The 24,287-nt window shown below is 37.7% G+C and overlaps 1 protein-coding gene across 1 annotated transcript in view; it reads left to right on the plus strand.

The window, feature by feature from the left end:
• Positions 1-24,160, plus strand: part of pde8a (phosphodiesterase 8A) — a 69,814-nt gene extending 45,654 nt beyond the window's left edge. Inside the window, exons 8-22 of the mRNA XM_023263012.3 lie at positions 776-916; positions 2,341-2,429; positions 3,523-3,574; positions 3,670-3,712; positions 6,389-6,466; positions 6,673-6,743; positions 9,456-9,620; positions 14,444-14,492; positions 14,671-14,806; positions 14,917-15,115; positions 16,606-16,823; positions 18,730-18,862; positions 20,291-20,455; positions 20,576-20,705; positions 21,992-24,160. Coding sequence (XP_023118780.1) covers positions 776-916; positions 2,341-2,429; positions 3,523-3,574; positions 3,670-3,712; positions 6,389-6,466; positions 6,673-6,743; positions 9,456-9,620; positions 14,444-14,492; positions 14,671-14,806; positions 14,917-15,115; positions 16,606-16,823; positions 18,730-18,862; positions 20,291-20,455; positions 20,576-20,705; positions 21,992-22,098 — 1,776 coding nt within the window. The 3' untranslated portion in view covers positions 22,099-24,160. The remainder of the gene's footprint in view (positions 1-775; positions 917-2,340; positions 2,430-3,522; positions 3,575-3,669; positions 3,713-6,388; positions 6,467-6,672; positions 6,744-9,455; positions 9,621-14,443; positions 14,493-14,670; positions 14,807-14,916; positions 15,116-16,605; positions 16,824-18,729; positions 18,863-20,290; positions 20,456-20,575; positions 20,706-21,991) is intronic.
• Positions 24,161-24,287: the final 127 nt, after the last annotated feature.

Genomic DNA, 24,287 nt, shown 5'->3' on the forward strand with positions numbered 1-24,287 from the left:
AGATTGTTCATTGTTCTTTTGTGTTTCATTTTTGTAATATTTTGTATTTTTTCAGTCTGACTTTTGTCGTTTGTCTCATGTTTTTGTCGTTTTGGTTCTCGTTTTTGTCGTTTTGTGTTTCCTTTTTGTCTCGCTTGTTTTTTTTGTTTTTTTTTGTCATTTTGTGTTTTGCTTTTTTGTTGTTTTGTGTCATTTTTGTCGTTCAGCGATTTTTTTTGTCTCGCTTCTGTAGGTTATTTTTTATTGTTTGTTTTGTTTTTTGTCATTTTTGTGTCATTTGTACAATTTTTTTGTCTTGTTTTTGTTCACTTTTTTGCTGCTTTGTAAGTTTTTAATTAAGTTTTTTGTCTCTTGTTTGTTTTGTGTCATTTGTTTCATTTTTTGTCATTTTATTTCTCGATTTTGTTGTTTTGTGCCTTATTTTTGTAATATCTTGTCTTGTTTTTGTTGGTTTTTGTCTTTTTTGTCTTTTTTTAGTTGTTTGTTTCATGTTTTTGTCATTTTGTTTCTTTTTTGTCATTTTTGCCTCGTTTGTGTCATTTGTGCGACTTTTTTGGACTTTTTTGCCCATTTTTTTCTCGCTTTTTTGTTTCTTTTCATGTCATTTGTCTCATTTTTTGTCATTTTGTTTCTCTATTGTGCTATGATTTTACTGGTCTGGCCCACTTGAGATCAAACTGGGCTGAATGTGGCCCCTTGAGCTAAAACGAGTTTGACACCCCTGTTATAAACTGTAGAGCTCCAATCTGATCCTCTTGTTGCTTCTCCTTCACAGTATGTGAATCCTGCCTACGAGTCCATTATGGGCTACCAACAAGGCGAGCTAATAGGGAAGGAAATAATAGAAGTGCCTAAAAGTGAGAAGAATAAGCCTGATCTCCTTGAAACAATAAACTCCTGCATACGGAAAGGAAAGGTAATATGCATTCATTAAATCACCTCATCATCCACACTCTACATTTTAGTCCAAACACAATATTTAATGTGGCTTACTTAGTTTGGATCTTAACCCTCTGAACTCCCGTCATTTTTTCACTTGCTGTGGGCTCATTTTACTTTGCAATATAAAATCCTGCACCTCTATAGAAACAGCATAAATGTGGTTAAATGCAGAAAGAACTCAGACATGTCTTCTGTGTACAATGGCTCAGTTGTAACGCCATCAATCATAGAAAAAAAAAAGGGTGAATTTTTTGGTTGTACATTTTACAAAATTGAAAAAAGTGGAATTATTATGTACTACATTTTTTCAAGTTAACACAGGTGTCATCAATACTGGGGAAAATGGTGACTCTGCATGCTATATATAATTAACTGTTTACATTTGTTTCTTCTATTTGCTATGTGTATACACAGCCTGCAGTTCAGCCTAGTTCAGCCAAAAAGTGCCTGAATTTTTATCACGACTCTTGGTTGCAGATGAGTCTGTATTAAATGGCTTTTTTTTGGTAATATTTCAACAGAAATATGTAGAATGAAGTGATTTTGGTGAGATTTCATGATTTAAAGCTAATATTTGACTGTTTTTCTTAGATTTTTGTTATTTAGAACTGCACATCACACATGGTTAGTTAAAGAATAATTGGAAGATTGCAAAAAGTAAGGATTGTTTCTGTTTTTTTACAATTTCTGACTCTGATAAATGTTGCAATTTTGGCATAGATGGCCTGATTTTCAAACCTGCCCGTGGGTTTTGGGGTTCAGAGAGTTAATGTCATCCAGAAATACTAACACAAACAATCCAGATTTTCAATTTATGGCTTGAATATGTAATACTACAACCAACCTTTCTTCTGGTTGTAGTATTACACACATAGTTTTGACGTAAAGTATAGCTGTCCCTGTAGCATATCTCTTAACAGTCAGATCTCTCTTGTAAGCACTGCAGATATCTGCTTCTGCCTTTGTGTCAGTGCATGCATGCCTGCACATGCGTCCACGTGTGCTGTAAGTCGGCACCACTGGTCATCCAGCAGCTCCGTTTCATGTGCACGAGAACAGCGGTTGATGTGTGCCGTAATCTTACTACATAGACAGCGAAGGTCAGCTCCAGACAGGCGAACAGCAGGAAGGGTCTTTTAAAGCTGCTAAAGCAGTCTGTAGGTGGGGGGAACATGAAACAAGCCCACCAGACTCCAGGAGCGCTCCCCCTACCCTTTAAAGCGAATCCAAGCTCTCTGAAATACTCCAACCAGCCACACGCAACCATCTAACCTGTCCACACCCACTCAGGATGATTTAAATGTTGTGTTTTAGCTGTTTTTTCAGGATGAATGTGTAAATAAATACGCTCCCATGTCTGTACGTTACATGTCTCTGTTTTTTTTTTTTGTGTTCCAGGAGTGGCAGGGGATTTATTATGCCAAAAAGAAGAATGGAGACAGCATTCAGCAAAATGTGAAGATCACACCTGTAATTGGACAGGGAGGGTGAGTGACAATATGATGTTTTAAAACCAGGGGTGTCAAACTCATTTAGTTCAGGGGCCACATTCAGCCCAATTTGTTCTCCAGCAATTTCCAGTAAAATCAGAGCATAATAACTGATAAATAGCAACAACTGCACATTTTTCCTTTGTTTTAGTGCAAAAATTTTCACATTTAAAAAATTATCTTTTTATAAAACATTATGAACAACCTGAAAGTTCAATTTCAACAACATTATGCCTCATTTTATCATTTACACATTACAGCTTACAGATCAGAGTATTTACAAAGGAACACAACATTTAGTCACAGATATCTGGAACCGAATAATATAGTATTTTACTTTCTGATCAAAATGACAAAAGTCAGACAAAAAATAAGACAAAATATTAGAAAAATGAGACACAAAATGGCAAAAAAAATGAGACAAACGACAGGAAACAAAATGACAAAAAATTGACAAAAAGTTACAAAGCAACAAAAAAATGGACAAACGAAAAAAATTAGACAAAAAATGACAAAAGCGAGAAACAAAACAACAAAAATGACACACAAAAACAATGAATATAGCAAAACACAAAATGATAAAAATAAGACAAAAACATAAGCGAGACAAAACAGAAACACGAAAAGACAAAAACTAGAAACAAAATGACAAAAATATGAGACAAACGGCAAAAGTCAGACAAAAAAAGACAAGAAATGACAAAAACAAGACAAAATATCAAAAAATGAGAAACAAAAAGACAAAAGAACAATGAGGAATCTCATATTTTACTTAAACATCAAAACAACTTGTCATGGTCTAGAAATTATTTAAAATTTATAGCTTTACAAATTTAGAAATTACAGTTAATGTCTTCTCTGTAATTTTTACATTTTACAAAGTCATCCCGCGGGCCGGATTGGACCCTCTGGAGGGCCGGTTTTGGCCCGCGGGCCGCAGGTTTGACACCCCTGATTTAAACCTACTGCAGCTCATTCAGTGTTGCTAAATGTAATTTACATTCCAAGCAACTAAATAATTAGACTTGATAATATATGATTGTATCCTTTCATTTTTTCTGATGTGCTACTCTGTGTTTGTCATCCACAGTAAAATCAGACACTATGTGTCTATCAACAGGCCTTTAAATGATAATAATAAGGTGAGTTGTGTTTCTAGTTTTGGTGATTATTAATATATGAGAGGAGCTGTCTGGCTTGTGTGTGTTAACTTTTCTTTTCTCTTCTGTCCATGCAGAGTGATAAATCCAGTGAACGTGTGCAGGCAGAGTCTCAGACAGGTGAGATTCATCCTGAAATTCTCTCAAATGCTCAAGACTTGTCTGTCTTTTCCACATGGAACTTATTTCTATGACGGTTCCTCTTGTGATTTGAGTATTTCGGTGCTCATCATGAGGAAGCACAACATCCAGTTCCAGTGTTACATATGTGAATGACACACTCTGCTAATATTAGTTAACTGTTTGCAGACACCAAATATTTGTTGGATAACAATACATTGTAGATTTCCCATTTGGGGAACCTGAGCTTTGTAAACACAGAAACTTTGGAAATATGTCAGCGAATGTGTTGCACCACGCCAGAAAATCATTGTTTCCTTTAATCATGACCCAGCTTTCAAACATTGACTAGCAGAGCGTTCAGTTCTGCTTTATCTAGCTGAGAAATATCTTGAAACAAATGAATCCTGTCTTTTGTTGACCTTGAAAAAGTTGCACACTTTTATTTACTTTAAACTCGACTATTGTTCCGCGCTGTATTGTCGTATCGACTGGAAAGACAATTCACAGCTGCAGCTGATTTCAAAACGCAGCAGCTCAACTTCTGACAGTCAAATAAAACAGGGATCATATCTCCATCTTTTCACCAACGCATGGAAAAGAGGTGATTTTGAAACGTTGCTATTTATTTATAAAGCTTTTCATTGTGTTGTAGGACCGTATATTTCACAGTAATTCTTATGAAACGCCCTTAACGTCCATAGGTTGTGATTAGAGGCTCTAAGCTTCTAGTATTCAATCATGTGTATCATCATAGTCATTTGCCTTATTAAAAAATGTTAAAAAAAAAAAAAAAAGTTGCTGTCTGACTTTTCCAAGTAAATGCTGTTTTTCATTTATTTTGTTTACTATTTTAATCAGAGTTTTTAGTCATTTTCAATGAAAATATACAGCTTGTCTACAATTCCACAATTTCATTCATTTAGCAGATGCTTTTATCCAAAGCATCTGACAGTAGAAACAACATGTCTACCCTCAGCTTGTCCAGGTCATACATGTCTGTCTACTGCAAAGAAACAAAGAAATGTTCCTGCCTACTTCCGTCAAAACACTGATTATCGTAAAAATCCTTTTAAACCAACTCACAGGTACAGAATTAGCTGCTCTGAGTCAATAGTTATCCATAGTCTGAAATGGAAGACAGGTGGATTAATTAAAAATGAACAAATATAATTGCTGATTTTTAACACTGTTCTTATTGTCAACAAATTCCATTGAAATTACACGGAAACGCAACAACAAAAAATAAGAAGATGCAATCCAGAAGTATTACCTGTGTAGCTAGAAGCTGTTTATGAATATTTTAGTCTCACATACACGGTCTTGTTGCTGCAAAATCCGATTTTATTCTGCAGCTGGAAATAGCTCCACTAAATGCACTATTTATTCCTGTGTGAGAAATGTTTGTGAAAAACCACAGTGACACTGTAAAACCACTGTTTTTGGTAATTACTGAGCCTTTTTTATCAACAAATTCCCTGTTTATTTTAGACCAGCTTTTAAAAATGTACATCCTCGTGTGAAAGTGTGAAAGTATTGTAAAATGGACTTAGTAAGTGTTAAGTGTTTAATAAGAAAAACACAGAATAACACCATCCGTTTCCTCTGAACCCCAAAAACCTGCCAGTAGGTTTGAAAAACATGTTCTATTTTTTAAAAATTACCAAATCACACCATTTGTCAGAGCCAGAAACTGTGAAAACTGAAAGGATAATCAGATTTTTTATCTTCCAGCGGTCTCTGTCGTGCCGTGATGTCAGAAAAATAACCAAATCTAGGCTCAAAATTGTGAAACTTCGTCAAATTTATTTCATTCTAGTGTAGTCTACTTTCGTTTAATTTAGTTTTAACTACCCAGATTCTGTAACAAACAAAAAACACAACACCATTCAGCGCAACAATGACTCACTTCTACCAACAGTGGTTTACAAAAATTCAGGACTGCTCGGCTGAACTGCAGACAGTGTTTACACAAACCAGAGAGGAGGACAAGTATGAAAACAGTATTAAAATGTAAGTAATAATAAATCTGTAGTATGTACAGTCACCTTTCCACACCTGTGGACACTTGGGAAAGTGTTGATTCCAAGTTTTTTCAATTTTTGTAAACTAAATAATAAGAAAAAATCTACTTTTGCTTTTTTCTTTTTTTATAACTCATGGCATTATAACTGTTTCAAGAGGCACAAAAGACATGTTTTAGTTTTCTCTATGTCTAATTATGGTTGTGCTGTTTCTATAGAGATGCATTACTTTATATTGTAGTAAAAAAAAACACCCAGAAACTGGGCATGACTGATCTGACAATAAAAACAACATAGACTATAATATCTACTATTTTCTAGCTAGCTGTGATCGAATTTTCCCAAACTTCTGGTGCTTTTCCAGTGTGCAGAATATTTAATGTCACAAGAAATGATCAGATTTGTTGGTCATTAATCTCAGTTTTGAAACTTTTATTGTCGACTTCCTCCAAACTTGTCACAGAAGTCATTAGAAACCACAGAATCAATAAGTAGAGTTACAGTGATTTGAACTGAGGAGGCCGCTGCATTGAGACGTTTCCTTGTCTAGCCAACAATATTGTGCTCAGAGGTCAAAATCGGCCTCCTCACTAAGCCTGACCGGTGTTTGTGTTTACGTGTGTTCATTTAAGGTGTTTTATTTCCTCCCTAGACATACAATCCAGTAAGCACAAAGACCGGAGGAAAGGCTCTCTGGACGTCAGATCCACAACATCTCGGGGGAGCGACGGTGAGAGTGAAGGGAGATAGATGACGGAAACTCTGGGCGTTTCTTATGAAACCTTCCCAGTTGTCTGTTTGCATTGAGTGTTGAGCAGATTCACACACAAACACGCTAATTAGATAATGGTTGGAAAATTGCAGCTTAGTTTGTTTTTGAACTCCACCTTCAAGCTTATCATACGAGGTGTCTCTTTTTTTCTTTCTTCCTGCCAGGGAGCTCACAGCGGAGACACTCGTCGATGGCCCGAATCCACTCCATGACCATCGAGGCTCCCATCACCAAGGTGGGTTCTTCACCATCACCATCCCTCCCAGCCTCACATCATATGATCAGCACTTTGTACTGATGTTTAGCATCTCATGACTGAACTGTTGCATTATAAAAACTGCCACAACTGCCATGAGCACTTCTTGTACAGATGCGAGCTCTGAGTGTAGAGGTCATGCACAACATTTCAAGAGGAGATGAGGCTAATAAAATGCCACATTTTATGCACAAGACGGCGAAAACATGCGGGACCTGAATGACCTGCTGTTTCAGTGGTTTGTGCTGCCTGTAGCCTGGATAGTCGGAAGCAGAGAAAGTCCCCGGGGATGGGTCATATGACACACTGCAGTTCCTCTGCTGTATCATTTGACTGTGCAGTCAGTCCCTCTGGGCGTCATCCTCTCCAGAATAGAGCGCTGATAGAACTACTGGTACTGTGTGTACACATGTGTGGAAGCCAATTAGCTCCAACTTGTGCTTGCTGACCTCGCCAGTAGGTGCCCATTGTTAGAAGCTCCACAGCCTTTGAGAAAAAAGCGGATCTCTTTACTGAGATTTTCCAATTATGTCTTTAGCACTACGTCTTAATAGATTTTAGTCTGTTTAGGTGAAGAAATGTTTGATATGACCCTGTTACGTCTGCTGAGAGATCAATATGTCATATCTGTCCAAGTGTGAATACTCACAACAGGAGAAACATCGTGCCTTGTTCAGTCTAGAGACTAAAATAAAATCTGAAAAAATGTACTTTAAAACCATCTGCCAGATATACCACAGTATGTTTTATTAATTAAAAAACACATAAAAAGTCTAAAAATGTGAAGAATCTGTTTCTGTTTATGCAGGGAATAAAGGAATTAGTAAATTATTGAACTTTAGAGGTACTGATAGGTGGATTAATTAATTAATTAATTTTTTTTAACTTTTGAAAAACACAAAGATAAAGATAGACCTTATTGGTCCCTCACCAGGGAAATTCAGACATTACAACAGCTAGATAACAGTGAAGCATGATAAAAACCAAGGTAAGAAATATAAAAATAGAATAAATATTGAAAGATAAAAAAAGATAATAAAGACTTTTCACACTTTATGCACCTTTCACGTGTTCAGATGTGAAAAGAGTGGATAGAATTGCACTTAAAAAGTTACATAAAGTGACTGTGTTATGGTGTTATGGTCACGTTGAATATTGTGACTGCTGAAGGAACAAAGGACCTGCATTAAATCTCTTCGGAGCTGCTATAAATTGCTTCCAAGCTGTTTCCTTTTTCCAGTTTTGTTGCTAAGCTAAGCTAAGCTAAGCTAACCATCTCCCTGCTGTAGTTTAATATTTATGCGAAGATATGTGTGACGTCAATCTGCTCTAATCTTTGCCAAGAAAGAGAAAGATTAAGAGGTGTGATCACATTGCAAATTGCAAATGTTCTCCTTACAATAGCTGCTAGTATGTTTCAGGATTGATTTTATTTTATTTTTTTTACATTAATGGTTTGACTCTTGTTACACAGTGTTGTTTGGAAGGTTTGAGCAAATTCCGATATTTTGTTGATATTTTTGATTGTAGTAAATACAACTTCTGTTCCAAACAAACATCAAAAATTAGCCATTTTTCAAACATTATTGCACCGTTAGTTTTTATTTTGCAGCCTTTAAAAAGTACAGAGTCAAAATGCAGCTTTTATGGTATTTGACATAATAATAAATAAAGTTTGGGCCCCGTAGTACGTCATTACTTGGATATCTTGGCTATCGCAGCTTACAGACGTTTTTTGTTGCCAGCTGAGAGCTTTTCTGTTTTTGAAAAAGAATATTTCATCCATTTTCCTTCCAGATCACTTCAAGTTCTGACACATTTTTGGGCTGTTTTGCACACACAGCATGTTTTCCCACAGAGTCACAGTGAAGTTAAAGTTAGAGGACTGTGAGGTCCGTTTTATTGTGAACAAAGCTCATGATGGACTTGAGGTTTGCTTTGGATCATTATCCCTTTTTGCCTCCAAACATACATTTGGTTATTTGAACTAAAGAACGGCATGTGGTTTCAAGTTTGCTTTTCTTCCCAGAAACATGCAGTATTATCTAAATGTTTTCTTTCTTTAGCGATTTGATATGTTTTTATGGCTCTTCCCTATTTTGTAGACATCAACTAGCTTCATCAGTCAGTTGCTTAGAGGAGGCCATTGTTGAATGGAAGGCTCAGAAAATTCATCAAGCTCAGAAATTATAATTAGCTGACAATTCCTCATGACAATTCTTCACCTGCCTCACCAGTCCTAACAAGTCAGATGTGACATGGCAAGTTATTCACATGCAACTGTTAAAAACAAACCAACAATTATGGTCATTTTTTGCCCTATTTTTTAGGTGTATGATTTTTTTTTTTTTTAAGAAGCGCATTCATATTTCAAATGAAACAGTTTTCAGTGTTTGTTTGCTGTATTTAATTCAGAAAAAGATCTCATTTTGCCAGGGGTGCCCAATTGTATTTGTGACCTTTTTGTCTCAGTGTGTTTGCCTAAAAACTGCTGGTGAGGGAGCCTTTGTAGTCTGAGCCCAGAGGCTTTGGAATGACCCAAATAAAGTGGGGCAGGCTAAATGTGAATATATTAGAGCGCAGATTTTACTTGAATTTTATCAGGAAATTCTTGATTTTTTGGAACTTCCATTTATTACCTATATGTCTCCAACAGCAACTAGTATAACAGTGATCATTTTCCTCATCCAGGTTATCAACATCATCAACGCAGCGCAGGAGAGCAGTCCTATGCCCGTGGCAGAGGCCTTGGATCGTGTACTGGAGATCCTGAGGACCACTGAGCTTTACTCCCCACAGCTGGGCACCAAGGATGAAGATCCCCACACGAACGACCTCGTAGGGGGGCTGATGACGGTAAGAAACAGACCCTCCAGAGCACCAAGGTCCTTCAAGAAGTCCGAAACACCCAAACAGCTTCCTTCCGCTGCGCATGAATCAGCTCCTATATGATAACAAATGAATATCCACCGAGCATGCACGATGAAAACACGAGATATGACGAATACGAGGCGCATTCGGGAGCTTGTGGATTGTTGTTTTTGAGAGGATTTCTGCTCATATTTGGGGGAGGGAGAGAGACGAGAGAGGGAGAGATTAACGGAGGGCAATGGTGAAGAACAGAAGTAGAAAGAGTGCCAAGTTGGCAGTCTTGGCAACAACCCCAGAGGAAGTGTTAGATTGTCCTTTGTGCTCCTGTAGGCTGGAGAGGAAAGCCCACCCCACCCTTTCTTTCTCCCCCTCTCTCCCCCCTCTCCCTCCCTCCCTGCACACATGCACACAGTCACACTCACATGAACCTTTTCCTCTCGACTCCACAGGCCTGGAAACATCCTGTTCTTTGGATCAGATGAATAAGCATGGCTTTACTTATACATGTTCGCTGTGGAAACACACAGGCACAGAGGTGTTAGTCCTCTGCCACAAAGATTTGTTCTGCATAAGTGATGAGGGCAGATGGAACCAGAAAACCATGAGGTGTTTGTCCCGGTTTGGATGATTATTTTATGTGCGATCAGATTTGGTTTATGAGGTGCCTGGTTGGGTTTGTATTTCCCAGTTCGCTGTGGCGAAGGGGCTTCTGGGTCTGAACTCAGGAGACCTGGGGAGCATTAAGAGAGGAGCTGTCATCTTTCTGGGAGAAAATCTTAAAATAGCCAGTGTGTACAGAGGCAGCGCCACCATGAGACAATGCTCAGGTCAAAGATGAGCCAGGCTCCTCTTCCTTTTTCACATGCAAAGTAAACATTTCACTCTGTGACACACACCCATGTACTACTGACAACCTATATATTTATATATAGATGCGTATGCACCAGATTGCCTGGGAGATATGAGCCATGAGTCATTTGCATAACAGACAAGTTGCAAAAATGCTCAGATTGTTTAATTAAATGGATTTCTTATCATTTTTGAATGTAAGTCAATGCCTCGAGGAGATGGTTCTATATTACATGGATATAAACTACCGTAAAGTTTGGGGTCACCCAGGCAAATTCGTCCCACTTTTATTTATGTGTTAACATAATTGCACAGGGGTTTTCTAATCATCAATGAGTCTTTCAACACCATTAGCTAACATATCATTAGAACACAGGGGTGATGGTTGCTGGAAATGTTCCTCTGTACCCCTATGGAGATATTCCATTAAAAATCAGCTGTTTCCAGCTAGAATAGTCATTTACCACATTAACAATGTCTACACTGGATTTATGACTGGGTCAATATATAATTGGGGGACTTTTTGTATCATAGTTGACATTTTTGCTATTTTCAGGACTAAAATCAACATGGCTGCCTATAACGAAACATCACATGGCATTTTTACAGAAAGATTCTTCTAAATATTATATATACAACTGAGTAAAGTTGAAATCGAAAGTTATTTATAAAGATATTGTAGTAAATCTGTTGACATGCCATAAATCCACACTTGACTCACACACTACTTTATCAACCCGCCCAGCCAGCAGCAGATGGGTCCCCCCACATTAGAGCCGGGTTCTGCTCCAGGTTTTTTTCCCTGTTAAAAGGGTGTTTTCCTTGCCACTGTCGCCTTTTGGCTTGCTCTGGGGGTCAGGCATATGGGTTCTGTAAAGCGTCTCGAGACAATTTGACTGTAATTGGCGCTATATAAATAAAATTGAATTGAATTGAATTGAATTGAATAAAATAACTCAGAAAGCCTTGGAGTCTGGCCAGGCTTTTCTTCAGGAGGAAATGACATCATGTGGAGCAGGTCATGTGATCTGGAATTAACACACTTCCTTGAGAGGTGTTTTTGTAATGAGTAACTTAGTTGAGGGGCTGCACAGTGGCGTAGTGGTTAGCACTTTCGCCTTGCAGCAAGAAGGTCCCTGGTTCGCGTCCCGGCTTTCCCGGGATCTTTCTGCATGGAGTTTGCATGTTCTCCCTGTGCATGCGTGGGTTCTCTCCGGGTACTCCGGCTTCCTCCCACAGTCCAAAAATATGCTGAGGTTAATTGATTATTCTAAATTGCCCGTAGGTGTGAATGTGAGAGTGATTGTTTGTCTCTGTATGTAGCCCTGCGACAGACTGGTGACCTGTCTAGGGTGTCCCCTGCCTTCACCTGAGTCAGCTGGGACAGACTCCAGCCCCCCCCCGCGACCCTAATGAGGATTAAGCGGTGTATAGATAATGGATGGATGGATGGATGGATGGGTAACTTAGTTGAAAGTGATTTCCTTTGAGCGATAGTGTTGCAATCAGATTTCATTTTTGCATCTTGTCAGATATTCTTTGAGATAAATGGAGACATGAAACAAGATTAAGATGCTGAGGACTCCGAGAGGTTGTGACCTGAGCTACACACTAGTGTCAGCATGCTTACAATGCTAATGCTAACATGCTAAAATTTAGCACGTCACCATGTTTACCATCTTGCTATAAATATATTCATTAAAAATACATTCTGGCCCAGGAAAAGTCAACCAATCACCATCGTTGTTCCTCCTCTGAGGGCTATGAATGTTAACATCCAGCCTGTAGTACTCAGCTGGTTCAGATCACAGGATGCTTATATTTCTTGCCGTGCGTTTGATTATTTTGGTGATGAAGTGTTTCCTCACTGATAAGCCCCATTTGCCATCACAGCATGCAGCGATCCCCAGAGGAAGGTAAATGTCATAATGAAATAATTCATCTGACATATGTGCATAAAGCAGTGTTTCTCAAATAGTGGGGCGCACCCCCCTGGGGGGGCGCAGAGGCATGTCAAGGGGGGCGCGGGAGACTGGGAGGAAAAGGTCCTTCAACACGGAACTAATTAGCTGAACTATTGTTTTAACGTCGGCATGTTTTTCGTGGCGTACAACAATACTGAAATTGTGCTGGCCCCATAGACTGTATATGCCATAGATATAAAAAAATATTAATAATAATGATCTTCTATATATATCTATGGTATATGCTCTGGCCGTTCAGACTCCTGAGAACGGGAGAACGCATCGTTAATGTACAGTCGGAACACCAGCGTACTCGATCAAGTCACATACTGGGCTCATCTCCTCCGATTATTTTTACCAGCAATGTCAAACATACGGCCTGTGGGCCAAAACCGGCCCACCAGACGGTCCATTTCGGCCAGTGGGACGACTTTACAAATGATAAAAATTATAACAACTTTAACTGTAAATTGTAAAATTGTAAATTTAAAATAATTTCTAGAACTTGACAAGTTGTTCTGATCATGAAGTAAAATACTAGATTGTTCAGTTCCAGATACCTGTGACTGAATGTTTTGTGTTTTTGTAGATAAACTGTGATCTGGCAGTTACAATGCATGTGTAAATGATGAACTGAGGCATAATAGGCTACTGTTGAAATTGAACTTGTTTTCCTTAAGAAATTTCAGGTTCATAATATTTTGTAAAAAGATACTTCATTAAATGTGAACATTTTCAGAATGTACTTTTTTTAAACTAGATCAAAGGGGAAAAGTTGGAGTTGTGGTTATTTATAGGTTATTATGCTGTGATTTTACTGGTGGGGCCCACTGGAGATCAGATTGGGTTTATGTGGTCCTTGGACTAAAATGAGTTTGACACCCCTGATCTTTACTGTGAAAAACAACAAAATGGAATCAGATAAAATAACACAGCCCTGCATATTCATGTTTTCACAGTTTATTTTTTTATTTATATATATATATATATATATATATATATATATATATATATATATATATATATATATATATATATATATATATATATACGCACAAAGTTATTGGGGGGCACGGAAGTTTTTTGTCCTCCAAAGGGGGGTCCGACAGAAAAAAAATTGAGAACCACTGGCATAAAGTACTGTGCCATCATTTCAGCACAACTATTACAGTTCAGAAATATGGTAATTATTTTTTCATCCAGTTTCATTAATAAGCTCAGTTTGTCCTCCTCGTCCCTGCACCCCTCCTGTATGCTTTCATATGCTCGTGAGGGAAACTATGAGGCGTTGGCATGATATCACCTCCAAAAGTTTGTGATAGCACAGATGGCAGAACATTCATTAAAATCTTCATATGGAAAATCTGGAAAATTCTGCATTTTCTTCCACAACTTTGGCAAAAAACAGTAAAAAGGCACAGATCTTTAATAAATCATACTGTCAAGTAATAAATAAAGGCATTGTCCATTTGAAAATGTGCTATTAAGGCTTTAATTATGACTTTCAAGTTGCCTTTAGCAAATGTTAAAACGAACTATAAATAAACTTAAACAATTTAGCTGGATGCAAAGATAGTCATGGTGCTCTGAGATATTCAAAATGTTTTCTTTCTATGATTTTGCTGGAAATTCCTCAACATGTGGCTAAATCTGTTCTGTTATTCAACCTGTTGTGAGTCAATGAAACATCTGGGATGTTTGATACAGATGTTATAGTTGGAGTGTCCTCAAGCTTTCTGATGTCTGTGTGCATTTTTAACACACTTTAATATTAAATGTCTCAGACAATTAAATCCAAAGCATTCAAACAATTTAGTTGTCCAAATTCTTCTGGATGCGTCACATCTGATGCTGGTGCTCCTAACTCTGAGCTGAACTCATTATCTGACTATTTAAAAAAGGAAGAATGATGGATTTATTCGTGTTGTGTATGTAGCCAGTTTTATTTTTTACACTTCTTCAGTCCCTGTAACTTTCTTTTGTTCTTATTCACAGGATGGTTTACGCAGATTGTCAGGAAACGAATACATCTTCTCCACGAAACGTGAGTTTACATTAAATCTGCAGCATGGTTCCTCATAAAGTGCTTTAGTTTTATCCCTGCTGGATTTGAAAACCCCAGATCATTTTATTTTTTCTGCCTGTGGTTCAGCCAAAGGTAGCCAACAACACATTTCTAAGCTCCCCTTCTTTATCTGAATCCCTCCTTTATGTCTCTTCAGAGCCTCACCATCTCCCCAGTCACCTGACAACCCCTCTGTCACTAAATGACATCCCCCCTCGCATCGCCCAGACCATGGAAAATGAGGACTCTTGGGACTTTGACATCTTCAACTTGGAAGCTGCAACCATGAAACGGTGAGGCAACAATGCACTGAAGAGCACTTAGAAGGATGTGTCTGTTTCTTTTATTTAGTCTGGGGAGCTTTAAGCTTGTGTTTAACTACCATTGCTGAATCCTCCTGCAGGCCTTTGACCTACTTGGGCCTGAAGATCTTCTCCCGCTTCGGGGTCTGCGAGTTCCTAAACTGCCCTGAAGCTACTCTGCGCTCCTGGCTACAAGTGATTGAAGCCAACTACCACTCCAGTAACTCCTACCACAACTCTTCCCATGCAGCCGATGTCTTGCATGCAACAGCATATTTTCTCTGCAAGGAGAGAGTCAAGGTGAATCAGCAAGCAGGAAAAATACCCATTTGAAAGTGCATGATTGCTAAAAGCGATGCTTCCACGGTGGCAGCACGGAGTGTTTATATCATGTTTCTTGGCTGGATTTGGTAGATTTTTGAGATTCTGGATGTTTTTACTGTCGAACTGCACAGTCTTGGGCGTCAAGTGCGCCATCTGAGCCTGCTCTGTCCTAGAAAGTCATGCCCAAGTGTGTCAGTGGCTCAGTAACCGGTCGAGGGCCTGTGCTGGTTAAGCTGATTACCAAACCGTCTATTTCTGATCTCAGTCGAGTGATCTTTCATTGGCTTAGCCAGTGAACTGTGAAGTTACATCACCCAAGGTTAATGAATTCCTGGAACTCTGCAGACAGGTTAGCTGCTCTGTTACGTTGCAAATTAATTGCAAAATGAGGAATTATTTTTAGGATATGTGTGCTCTTGTATACTATACTTTTTCCTTTTTCTGCATTTCTGTCGCACAAACTACCCAGCAAGCCAAAAATTACAACTTAATGTATGATCTCTTCAACTACAAGTAGTTGAGCAGCTTTTTGTTCTATGTGCTCACTTACTATTGTCAATATTGAAGTAAGCAGATTTTCAAAAGTTTAAAATATAGAATAAACCTGAAATAATTTTAAAAGATAAACCTTATTGGGCAACATTACAAACATGTACATATTTCTAGTGGTGAGTTATGTGTGTTTAGTACCTTGGAAAAGATAAACTAAGGTGAGCATTAAATATTATTGTCCTGTTAATAAATTATGACCTTCTCCTACATTGTAGAGCTACTTCTTGATTCAATTTAATTCACTCCAATTCAGGTTAGTCTGTATAGTGCCAATATTTCATTATTATGTGCAATATTTCAGTTTCATTTGCACTGTTTCTTTATCATGTATGGTATTTTAATTTCTTTTTTAATTATGCAATACTCCAATTTCATTATCATGTCTCATAAAACTTCAGAATCATTGCCAGTATTACTTCTTACTTTCCATTTTAGTGTGATTTCAGCATACTTATTTAACATTTCTGTAATGTGTCCTACTTATATCTCATTGCTTTTCTATTGCACTGCATTTTATGTTACATTTTTTTGTAATTTTTTCTGAGAAAAGTCTGACACACAAATTTCCTTTGAGATTAATACATTTTTATGTTATCTTGTAATTCACAACATATGCCATCTCAAGGCACTTTACATGAACAGGTGAAGACCTCATGAAATTATACAGAGAAACTCAACAGTTCCCTTTGAACAAGCACTCGGCAGCAGATTCAGCCTGCAGGCTAAACTGGATGCACATTCTCATGTGTAGTAAATGTAGTAAAAGGTTAAACTGCGGAACTTTTGACCTTTTTTATCATTCAAAGCTGCCAGACGTCACATCTGATAAGACTAAGGCTGTAGTTATAATATACCAGACTTTCACGTGTTCAGTTTCATATTTCTAATGCCTTTCATGCCATTTTCCACATCAGCAAAGTCTGGATCCCATTGACGAGGTTGCCGCTCTGATCGCCGCCACCGTGCACGATGTGGACCATCCGGGCCGAACCAACAGCTTTCTGTGCAACGCTGGGAGCGAGTTAGCCATCCTCTACAATGACACGGCTGTGTTAGAAAGTCATCACGCAGCGCTGGCCTTCCAGATCACCACCAGAGACGATAAGTGCAACATCTTCAAAAACATAGAGAGGTAGGAGATCGTGGAGAACATGATTAAAAAGCTAGCTGTCCTTTGTTGTGCCTTGGCTGATCATAACTGAGTTGAAGATCTCAGGATTAAAAAACACAAACATTGTGCTTGCAGTGAACCTTAACCGTTCTCCTAAACCAGGGGTGTTAATCTCATTTTAGTTCAGGGGCCACATTTAGCCCAATTTGATCTCCAGTGGGCCGGACCAGTAAAATCACAGCATAATAACAGATAAATAGCAACAACTCCACATTTTTCCTTTGTTTTAGTGCAAAAATGTTCACACTTATGGAATTATCTTTTTACAAAACATTATGAACAACCTGAAATTTCTAGAGAAGAATTAATTCAGTTTCAGCAACATTGTTCCTCAGTTTATCATTTACACATTACAACTTCCAGATCACAGAGTGTCTACAAAGGAACACAATATTTTACTTTATGATCAAAATGACAAAAGTCAGGAAAAAAATGCAATAAAAACAGACAAAATATTAGAAAAATGAGACAAACGACAAAAACGAGATACAAAATGACAAAAAAAATGAGACAAACGACAGGAAACAAAGCAAAAAAGAGAAAAAAATAGACAAAAACTTACAAAACAGCAAAAAATGGACAAATGACAAAAATTTGACCAAAAAAAGGACAAAAATGAGAAACAAAATGACAAAAAAAGAGACAAACGACAGGAAACAAAGCAAAAAAGAGAAAAAAATAGACAAAAACTTACAAAACAGCAAAAAATGGACAAATGACAAAAATTTGACCAAAAAAAGGACAAAAATGAGAAACAAAATGACAAAAAAAATAGACTAACACCACAAGCAAGACAAAAAAAAACACAAAATGACAAAAATAGGACAAAAAGGAAACAGAAAACGACAAAAATGAGAAAACAAAGGACAAAACATGAGACAAACGACAAAAGTCAGACAAAAAAAGAAGACAAAATATTACAAAAATGAGACAAAAAGACAAAAGAACAATGAACAATCTTGTATTTTACTTTAACATAAAAACAACTTGTCAAGGTCTAGACATTATTTAAAATTTATAGTGTTACAAATTTACAATTTGCAGTTAATGTCTTCTCTGTAATTTTTACATTTTAGAAAGTTGCCACATGTTTGACACCCCTGCCTTAGACTATTAATCGTATTGAGGATATAGTTGCAGAATAAAACTACATGGCTGAAAATGATTAAAAGAAAAGCCATAATTTCGACAAAGACAGGTGCATTTTGAGCTCGGAGGCACGACATTTACATCTGTTCCTCCAACCTAACAACCTTTAGTGACACAGTGTTGAGAAAATTATCACTATATTTTGAATTATTCCATTTATTTATTCCACAGAAATGAATTTGCTGACTTTTGTACGATTTGTGCAGTTAAACTCAATTGAAATAATGTTTTTTCTCGCTTTTTAGATTAAAAAATATTGTTTAATATAGACAATATTTGTGTATGTCAATCAGGAATATTAGATCAGTTAATCTTTAGTGTCTGGAGATACAGACAGGACCTGAAGTGTCATCAAGGATAAGCTAAGTGTGTGTCGATGAAAGGAATACTGTGTGTGTGTGTGTGTGTGTGTGTATGTATGTGTGTATGTGCGTGCGTGCGTGCGTGCGTGCGTGCGTGCGTGTGTGTGTGTTGACAGCAGCGGGGTAGTAATGTGATTTGAGTCCCAAAACAGAATAGCTCACATGTGCTGGTCCCCTCGGAGGGGGAAGGTGAACAAAGCATCCATTCATGGCCACTGTCACTGCAGTCAGAAGGGGAAAACTGTTCACACGGGTTTCCCTGCTATTTACCACCCTGTCATCTCCCTCTCTATGTTTTCTCTTGTTCTCATGTCCCTGCCTCTCTCCCTCCCCGCATCTGATTTCTCTCCCTCTAGGAATGAGTATCGAACGCTACGACAGGCCATCATCGACATGGTGCTCGCGACCGAGATGACCAAACACTTTGAACACGTCAACAAATTTGTCAACAGCATCAATAAGCCGCTGGCTGCTGTGGAGGAAAATGGGGTGAGATTAAAAAGGAAATCATGTTGAAACACCTTGAGTTTTTTTTTTTTTTTAAACATTTCATACCTGTGTAGAAATAGTAGCTCTAATTTTAGCTTTTTTCCCCCCTAAATGAATCAGAGTTGTGTGTCAGTGAAGGAAGGACATGTAATAAGATAAACGCAGCTATTGTAATCTCATTCTGTCACACACGGTTGCAGAATCATTCTCTAGCGGCATGAAAGCAACAATAGTTGAAGAGCTCTGAGAGATGAAGGTGCTGGTTCAGGGGACTCGTGGCCTGTTGTTGCCTCCGTACAGATATCTTTGTGGGGAGAGAATTTTACAACTCGGTACCATCTTTCTCGTCCCTATGTGGAATGCTCAACACAGACATTTAAAAGTCGTCTTGCCTTTTAAAGGCAGGAGCGATACGAAAAAATGATTTTAAACACATTGTTTGATTGAGTTTTTGGTATAAATTGTAATAAAGGCAACATTTATTTAATAAAAGAATGCTTTGAACAGCAGCCCTTGTATTGCACATGTGCTGTAATTTAAAGTTAAAGTTAACCTCAAGACTTAAAGACCTTTAATAAAACCTCTCTCATTTTGATAAAACAGACCCTCTGTAGTTCTGTTTAACATTATTCTCAGACTATTCAGTCTTAAAACATAAAGGTGCCTGCAAATGATCTGACAACATGAAGCCTGCTGTACTCATTTACATGTAAGTGTCACACTTCATGAAATGACTGAAAACTTCTTCTCCATAAAGAAAACTAAACTCTTTATCAGCTGCAAGAGGGGCATTTTTATCTCTCCAGTTTGAATTATAAGCAGACAGTTATTTCTTTAACCCTCCTGTTTTCTTCATTTATGGGCACCAAAAAATATTGTTTCCTTGTCTGAAAAAAATCCAAAAATACAGCAGAAAAATCCCCCAAATTTCTGAAAATTTGCAAAACCTTCAGGAAGAAAATTCCTTAAAAAATTCCCTTAAAGGTTTTATTTTAAAAAATCCCCCAACTTTGGCAAGAAACTTTTTGTAAATATTTTAAAAAATGAGTAAAAATCTTCCAAAAAAATCATTAAAATATCTAGTGATTCCATATATATCAGTAAAACTTCTGATATTTTCTTTAAGAACATTCACAAAAAAATATTTTTTTTTGTGAATGTTCTTAAGAAACATTTTTTGTAACATTTCTTTTTTTCCACCAAAAAATTTTCAAAAATTTCCCAAAAATCTTGAAAATGTGGCCATCAGAAGTTTCACTGTGAATTTTTTTTTTCACATTTTCAAACTTTAAAACGGGTCAGTTTGGACAGCACGAGGGTCAAAAAACAGATGTGTCATAAAAACCAGTTTATTGCAACTAATAAGGAGAACTTCAGTTGTCTTCGCACTAAAAGTCAGCTTCTGCTTTTCTTTTTCATTTTTTTCAGGGTAATGGTGACGAGGAATCTGTCAAAAGCATTTTGACGTCTCCTGAGAATCGCATCCTCGTCAAGCGGATGCTGATTAAGTGTGCAGACATCTCCAATCCATGCAGGCCTCTGGAGCTCTGCATAGAATGGGCCGGACGCATCTCAGAGGAGTATTTTGCACAGGTAATTAGAAAAAAATAACACAGTGTAGATGGTGTGTGGAGATGGATCCAACAGGCAGCAGCTGCACGACTTTTTTTTTTACCCAATTGACGTATTTAACGTGCTTTTGCTCTGGTGCAGACGGACGAGGAGAAGAGACAAGGTCTGCCAGTGGTCATGCCTGTGTTTGACAGAAACACATGTAGCATCCCAAAGTCCCAGATTTCTTTCATAGACTACTTCATTACGGACATGTTTGATGCATGGGATGGTAAGACTGCACACTGGAGATGCACACAAAGCTATAAGCTATATGTTTTTTAATTGCAAGTGGCATGTAGAATGTCAGAATGTAACATTTAGAAATTTCTGTAGATTGTATGTCATTTAATAAGTCTGTTAAATCATTATCATCATTGAATAATATATTTTTTACTAAAATATCTTAACGATGCACCAGTTTGATGAGCTTGATTATTATCTTTGCAAATACTGACCTTATCGAGGGGGTTCAAGCTACATTATCAAATCAAATTTATTTGTATAGCTCCTTTAAAACAACAGTTTTTCTTCGCTGAGGATGAAAAGTAACGCCTCCCTGACTCACTTCACAGTCAAAACTCAGCAGACTTTGAGAGTTATTTTCCATGAATTAAATCAAATGTAGTATATAGCCTGTTTAAGACAACTTGAGTTGACCAAAGTGCTGTACACGTCACAAGACAGGCAGCAATGAAACTACATTCAAAGCACCAAGACAGGGTGAAACAAGTAAAATCAGACTGTAAAATGTAAGGAAACTAATTAATTACTACAACAGCAAAAATGGAATAAATAACAAAAATTAAATGTGAATAATATATATGAAATATAAAGTTTTAAAACTCTTAAGGGCAGCCAAAAGCCAATTAAAAACATGTACTTCTTTTGGTTTTTCATATATATATATCAATGTAGGAGGAACATTCCTTTTTAGTGTCATTATAAAATTAAATCTTTTCATTAATTAGTAGATTGCTGGTATCATATTTGTTAGAAATCAGTTTTTGTATTTGCAGGTATCCTGTTAAGGTATCAGAACGTTGAGAAAAAAAAGCTATTTTGAAAAGCATGTATGAGGTAGATGGATAGATGGATAGATGGATAGATGGATAGATAGATAGATAGACAGATAGATAGATTGTTTGATTGTTTGATTGATTGATTGATTCAGCAGTTTACATACAACAACAAAAATAACAAAAAGACAAAACAGGCAGGTTAGTAACATTAACATTAAAGGTTAGTATATACTCTTTAAAAAGCTTGCTGTACAATACTAGAAACAAAACACTTGTAATTTTAAAATCTATAGAAATACTAATTGTATTAAAAGTCAATTAACAGTATTTACACCTTTCAAGGCACCGTGATTTAAAGTGATTTTGGCAGAAAACAGTTGTGGTAAGCTACACAAGGTGCATAGACAAATAGAGGTGTTCATTAAAAAAATTGGATGACATTGTCTTTAAAACCAAATGTGATGTTAATCCTCAACTTGTTTTCCCTTCTCTCCAGCTTTTGCAGACCTCCCCAATCTTATGCAGCACTTGGACAACAACTTCAAGTACTGGAAAGGCCTGGACGAGAGGAAGCTGCACAGCCTGCGACCACCTCCAGAGTAGCAGCGCTGCAGCGTTCGGCCCCAGGACCCTGCATGTCCGGGCGGACCTCCTCTCTCCCGCTGGGGCGTCTCTCTCCCTGCCAGCCCAGCCAGCCAAACGGGGCCTCCTCGCCTTCACTCTCCTGCTTCTGTAGCACGCCAAGCGTCCACATGTCCGTCCATTCAGAAACCACAGAAGGACTGAACTGACAGGCGGTTTGCGGCGGTAACTTTGCCGTTTTAGTTTTTTTTTTTTACAAGCCTGTCAGATGAGAACTGTGACAAAACAGACACACAGCTTCCCTTACGAACTTCTTGTGCCTCTCAGGCATTTTGCAGTGTGGCTGGTCAAGTGACATGACTGAGAAACGGGGGGAGGAGGGTCCTCACAGGTCTCCTGGCAGGTCGCCTGGCAAAGCATCCGTCCCCTGATCACTACGTGGGCGCTCCTGTCTGCCTGTGAAGTTGCTGTTTGAGTTAAAGAAATAAAAACTGCTTGTTTCCTGGAAGTGCGGTCTGCATATGAAGGTGTCCGATCCACGTCAGGACATGTGATCACTTTGACCTCCGTCCCTGTGCTCGCAGCAAGACAGGACTGCTCCTTCAACCCCCGGAGGCCACACCATGAAAGAACACTCCACTGCTTTTTGGTTTTTTTCTTTGTTTGTTTGTTTGTTTTTGGGCAATATTTTCACGTGTCCTTCAGAAACACATCGACACGTAGCTGTCATAACAGACATGTGAGAGGGGGGATGCTTTCTTTGTGGGTCAGAGAGTGGACCTTTACCGTAGGGCCGCCGCTGAGAGACAAACACCTCAACGTCATGATCATAGGTATCTAATTACAGATGATTTGGTATGTTAATTTTTCTTAGATGTTCCATATTTTCTATATTAAAATTAATAAATGAATTAGTTGATAAATATGAGCAAAAATGAATTTAAAAAGAGAGCAAGAGACAGAGAGAGTGAGAGAGAAAAAAAGCCAAAGCTAATACAAGACAAATACTACTATAACTCTCAAAAAAAATCAATTATTATTCATATGAAGCATTACCATATTAAACATTTTTATTTTCTTATCAAAAGTACAGTACCAGTTTGAATGAACACTTTTGTATTGCACTGTAAACAATATTAGAAATGTCTACGTCTCAGTGATTTGTCCAGGGATGGGATGTTGCATTGGAAAATAAGCTGTTATCGTCGATCATCAGGAGTGTGTGTCAGTGTGTGTGAGTGTGTGTGTTCTGGTTGTCGGTGTGAGTGCGTGGGTGTATTCATTGTTGCAACAATCCCGTACTCTTGGTTTAATGCTGTAAACCGCTTGACATTTGACAACAGCAGAAATATGTGAAAAAACATTTTGGACTTGAAAATTTTTTCTCCCAGAAATTTTTGTATCTGGTTTATCCTACTGAAAAGACTGCCTTATTTTATACAATATTTATACAGTACATCCCACTGTGCAACTGCAACAGACATCTGGAGTTTTTATTATAACATAGTCAGAAGGTTATGTTCAAGTAAATCTCAATATTTTTATAGACAATGAATTTTACACTGGATTTGCAGCAAATGAGATCAACCATTCTAGCGATCTGAATACCTGTGAATGGGACGGTCACGCAGAGCTCGTATACAGAGAACTAAATGGTTAAGAAAGGATGTGGATCGCAGAGTTGTCTATCACTGTCTTTAAGCAGTCTCCTAGAGGCCAGCTTGCATTGATTTTTGATCAAACGTCATTCTATTTTGGCCACTTGTCCAACATCCTTATGCACAGACCCAGGGAACAGCTTTTTGTTCAAGGTTGGATTCAGATTAGGATACTAATATATGTTAAAGATTGTTGCTTATTAAGAATATTTCCTCTTTAAACAGTATATAAATGCCATAACAGCTAAGCAAATGGTGGTTAATAAGATGTATTGACCATGATTATCTTTGTTTCTCTCTTATGACAGAATTGTACACTCAATCAGGGGATTTGTTTGTTCCTTCTGATTCACATTTTGGTCTGAAGGCACGGAAAAAAAATTAGAAACTATTCAATGAAAAATAAAATAATGTCAATTATGTCATTTGCAGTCTATTTCCTGCCATAATTCCCTGTCTGCTCTCCTTCCTGTTTTCTTTCTGTCTCCTCAGTCATTCTTTATTAGCCGACAGGAAGACTTACTGAATATTTGCACTCTGTTTGTCTGCCTG

This window comes from Amphiprion ocellaris, chromosome 1 (assembly GCF_022539595.1).
Source record: "Amphiprion ocellaris isolate individual 3 ecotype Okinawa chromosome 1, ASM2253959v1, whole genome shotgun sequence".
NCBI lineage: Eukaryota > Metazoa > Chordata > Actinopteri > Pomacentridae > Amphiprion > Amphiprion ocellaris.